Consider the following 4,901-nt stretch of genomic DNA (forward strand, 5'->3'; position numbering starts at 1 on the left):
AATGTCTACCTGTGTTTCATTGATTATGCAAAGGCATTTGACTGTGTGGATCATAACAAACTGTGGCTGACTCTGAGAAGAATGGGAATCCCAGAATATTTAATTGTGCTAATACGAAACCTATACTTGGAAGTTAGGATAATGGTCACTAAATGTTACTATATACAGTCCAATCCATGGCTTCAGAAGCTGAAGTGGCATATGATTTTAATCATAAAAATGAAAAAAAAATCTTCTAATATTTCTGAACTTAAAAGTCTGTTGGGCCCAAGGGTCTAGTGTTATTTTATTTTGGAGGAATATTCTTCAAAGTTGTACAGTGGTCCTCTGTCAATCTGCTGCACTGAGGTAATCTGGGTTTGCTGTAATGCTGAACCTTGTTCCATTGGGGGGAGCAAATGTCATAATGGCTGCTCATGGTGGACAGTGTTTGGTGGATCCCCAGTTTAAGACAGGTTTAGAAGCAGGAGTGGAATCCACTTCCTAAATCACATGCCTCTGAAAACACTATGAACTTGGAGAAATGACGATCATAATAGAAAGTCTTCAGGCCTTTTCTTCATAGGATCGCTATGAGCCATGCTCAACTCGACGGCAATAAACAACAATAGCAACAATAAATGTCGTTCACGACTCACAGCAACCCTATGTACAACAGCCCTAAACCCTGCTCTGTCCTGCGCCAATAGCACTGCCTCCGACACACCCATCCCGATCACCCCAGTCACTGAATCAATCCACCTCATAGAGGGTCTTCCCCTCCTGTGCTGTCCCTCCACGCTCCCAAGCATGATGTCCCTCTCCAAGGACCTGTCTCTCCTTACAACACATGTTCAAAGTATGTCAGATGAAGCCCCAGAATCCTTGCCTCCAAGGAGTAGCCTGGTTTAACCCTCTCCAGGATGAATCTGTTTTCTTGGCAGTCCATGGTACTTTCAATACTCTTCTCCAGCACCACAGCTCAAAGGCATCAATTCTCCTTCTATCCTCCCTAGTCATTGTCCAGCTCTCTGATGCATAACAAGTGATTGCAAAGACAATGGCCTGTATCAGGTGCACGTTAGTCACAACAACAACAAGGTAACCCTGGTGGCTTAGTGGTAAGGAGTTGTCCTGCTAATCCAAAGGCACATGGTTCAAATGCATCAGCTGCTCTGCAGGTGAAAGATGGACAATTTCCTCCCACCAGAGGGTCAGCTATGAGTTGATTCTGACTCAGTGGTACATAAGAACAACGTTTTCCTGATAGTTCATGGATTTAATTCTTGGCTGCCAGCCAAAGAGTCAGTGGTTCAAACCCATCAGCTCCTCCCTGAGATAACAATGTGACAACCTGTTTCCATAAAGATGATGGCCTTAGAAACAGTACAAGGACATCCTAAAAGGTCTGTATGAGTTGGAATCAACTTGATGCACATAGCAAGAACAATGTTCTCACTATAGAGATGATAGACCTTCATAGTAATTACTTACAAAAACATTACTTTTAGACACATGATATGCATTATATAACAACCACACAGAATGTATCACCTGTATCTTTTACAAAACACTATACTAAAATACTTAAATGGCATCATTGTTTTGAGACCGCCTTGCTCTCTGCTATGAGAGCAAATTTTCCGTATGTTATTGTTATCAATGTAAGACATGCAATTGACCGTGGCTTGTCTCTGAACCAGAGAAACTAATCATGAAGCCTAAGAAAACTTCTTACAAGACAATATATTGAGCATCACACAGTCCTCTGCCCATCATTGTACTGTTTCCTTCACCTCCTTGTACTAGCATTTTGACTCATAAAAGTTCGTGTGTTTCCCACCAGGTTGAGGATAGTAACCATGTTATTACTGTTCATCATTTCACTTCCGACAGCTAGCACACTGTCTGGAACACACAGGAGCAGATGAATTAATGACTGAATAGCTTATGAAATGCATATAGTTTTATACAGATTTATTACAGTGAAAGAGTGGTGCTTGAATCTTAATGGACGCAAGAAGTATGTTTTGTGCTTAATAAAAATAACCTCATGTACCTTGAAGTGTTAGGAATACAGCAAATGTAATGAAGTGATCACTTAATAAGGAAAGGCATCAAAGTATTCACTTACTTGCAAGTAAGCCAACTCCACTCGCAAGGGATCCAACCCAAGCTGTTTTTCCTTTCCCTTCACCAAAGGCATCCAACCATTCTATGTACAAGACTCCAACTGCCAGAGGGGATCCGTAACACAAAAACTGAGTGAAGAAGGAGACAAACACAATGACCCAACCCCATCCACCATCAGGTGACTTCTTCATTTCCATTGTCAGACAAAGCCCCAGAGATGTCTCTTTTCAGATCCTAAACAAAAAGAGAAGAAAAGCACAGTTAGATGTGGTGGAGCACGCAGTTCTGGTTAGACGTGTCCTCCTAAATGAAAACAAAATGGTTCTGGGAAAATATATGGAAAGTCATAAGTTAACCCTGAGGCAGCAAATCAGCTTTTTCATTTTTACTTATTTACATGATTCAAAGCACTTTCACCTCCTCTATCTTGCCCCATTCACTAGATTCCCATGCCCAGTCAATCTGAGGAAGCCCCTGCTCACAGGTCAGTGTCACTCACTGGGTTCTTCCCCAATCAGACTGCTTAAGACAAAGGAGCTCGCCAAGAGTGTTCTGGGGGATCCACAGACTCCAAGGGTGGTGCAAATAGTTAATGCATTCTGCAACTAACTGAAAAGTTGGTGGTTCAAGTCCACCCAGGGTTGTCACAAAATAAAGGCTTAGTAATGTATTTCTGGGGAAAAAAACAAACCCCAAACCCTAAACCAGTCCCTGACTCTCTAAAAAATACAGTTCTTGGTGACACACATGGGATCACCAACAGTCAAAGCTGATCCGAATGTAGCTGGGTTTAGGGTCTGCAACGGTTAAAACGAAAAGAAAATGCTGACGAGAGCAGTTAAAGAGAAGTGACATCATGGGACGATATTTAAAAAGGAAATTTCTCAAGCTGGATGATCCATCTGAGTTATACTGAGTTGGGCTTTGGGTGTGGAATCCTCAAACTTCCTCCGTGCTCTTTCACAGATTGCAGGTTACCCTAGGAACCAGCCTGATCTTAGGTGACGCAGCTCTCTTCAAATGGGACAATCTATCCTGAAAGGGACTATGAGCTGAGGTCAGTTGCCAATAGCACTGCCAGCACATGGAGCAGCAAATCTGCCATTCCTGAAGAGGGCCTGGGACCTTTTCATAGGATCTTTATACTTATACAGACAAAATGAATAGACTTGCTAGTATTTCCCACTTTCTCAACAAAAGCTAACATACTGTACATTCTATTCTGTACCTGGCTGAAAGAAAGATATTGCATCTTACTTTTTTGTTTTGTTTCCTTTTTTAAATTTAAATTTATTATTAATTTCAGTAAAAATTTACAGAGACTTTGGATTTCCATTCATTTATTGTTGCACTTTTCTCTCCTCCCAACCCTCCCCGCTAGTACACTACCATCTTGGAAAAGTAAAAGAAAAATTCTTTCATTGTTTTACGTCCACTCCACCATGTAGCCTTTGCTCTAGACTCCTGTCATGACAAAAATACCTAATCACATATCCCTTTTAAACAGTTTTCTCCATCAGCTGTTTCAATGCAGTATACATGATTGAACCCATCTTTCTCAGTCTCTCCCCAACCCCAAGGTCAGTCCTGTTTTATAGCAGTGGCACCAAGCAATATCTGTCCTTTTGTGACTGAGATACTTCACTCAGCATAATGTCCTCCAGAGTCACCCATTTTGAATAATATTGCATGAGTTCCTTGTTTTTCAATGCAGCATAGTATTCCATTGTGTGACTATACCACAGCTTCTCTATCCATTCCTTTGTTGATGGGCACTTAGATTGTTTCCAACTCCTTGCTATTGTGAACAAAGCCACGATAAACATGGGTGTGCATATATCTGCTTGGATGTCAGTTATGGTCTCTTTTGGGTATATTCCCAGTAGTAGAATTGCTGGGTCAAATGGTATCTCTATGTGCAACTTTTTGAGAAAGCGCCATACCGCCTTCCAAAGTGGTTAACCCTTTTACACTCCCACCAACAGTGAATAAGGGTTCCAGTTTCTCCACAACCTTTCCAGCATTTGTTGCTTGCTGTTCTATTAAATTTTGCTATTCTGACTAGGGTGAGATGGTATCTTATAGTAGTTTTAATCTGCATCTCTCTTAAAGCTAGGGATTTTTGAACATTTCTTCATGTGCTTGTTAGCCATCTGAATATTTTCTTCGGTGAAGTGTCTGTTCATATCCTGTGCCCATTTTTCTATTGGATTATTTACCTTTATCTTGTTGTGGTGGCATCTTACTTTTTTAATTAGCCAGAATATGATAGTATACTTGCTGTCCTTTTCCTAAATAGCATCTCTGGAAACTCTATAAACTATGAAAAACAACAATAGTTATAGAAAGGCTTCAGGTCTTTTGTTTCCAGGGCCACCATGAGCCATGCTCAACTTGACGGCAATCAACAACAACAACAAAATAATTCATATGGCTCTAAAATGGGTGTAGGGAAGAATGACAAAAGAGGTTTGCCTTTCTACCTATTTCTAACCTAATCCCCATACTTAATCCTCTACAGGTAACCTCTGTTTTCTTCCTTTATATCCTTCTGAGAGCAGTTCTATTCTGACACACATAAAGTTGCCATAAGTCAAAAACCTACTCAACGACTGACAATAATAATCGTTCCTCAATGAGTTCTGGGTGGCACTGGTTAAGTGAGAACAAAGCAATGAATTAAAGGTCTGAACCCCCTTTGGTAGCTCACTTACCTTGGGCATGTTATCAAGGAGGTGAGACCCTGGAAAAAGACATCGTGGTTTGTAAAGGAGAGGGTAAAGGGGGTG

At 41.0% G+C, this 4,901-nt stretch overlaps 1 protein-coding gene across 1 annotated transcript in view; it reads right to left on the minus strand.

The window, feature by feature from the left end:
- Positions 1–2,348, minus strand: part of SLC16A9 (solute carrier family 16, member 9) — a 35,004-nt gene extending 32,656 nt beyond the window's left edge. Inside the window, exon 1 of the mRNA XM_006895585.1 lies at positions 2,114–2,348. Coding sequence (XP_006895647.1) covers positions 2,114–2,309 — 196 coding nt within the window. The 5' untranslated portion in view covers positions 2,310–2,348. The remainder of the gene's footprint in view (positions 1–2,113) is intronic.
- Between the last annotated feature and the right edge of the window lie 2,553 nt (positions 2,349–4,901).

This window comes from Elephantulus edwardii, unplaced genomic scaffold (genome assembly GCF_000299155.1).
Source record: "Elephantulus edwardii isolate Elephantulus edwardi_28Jun2011 unplaced genomic scaffold, EleEdw1.0 scaffold00170, whole genome shotgun sequence".
In the NCBI taxonomy this organism is placed as follows: domain Eukaryota; kingdom Metazoa; phylum Chordata; class Mammalia; order Macroscelidea; family Macroscelididae; genus Elephantulus; species Elephantulus edwardii.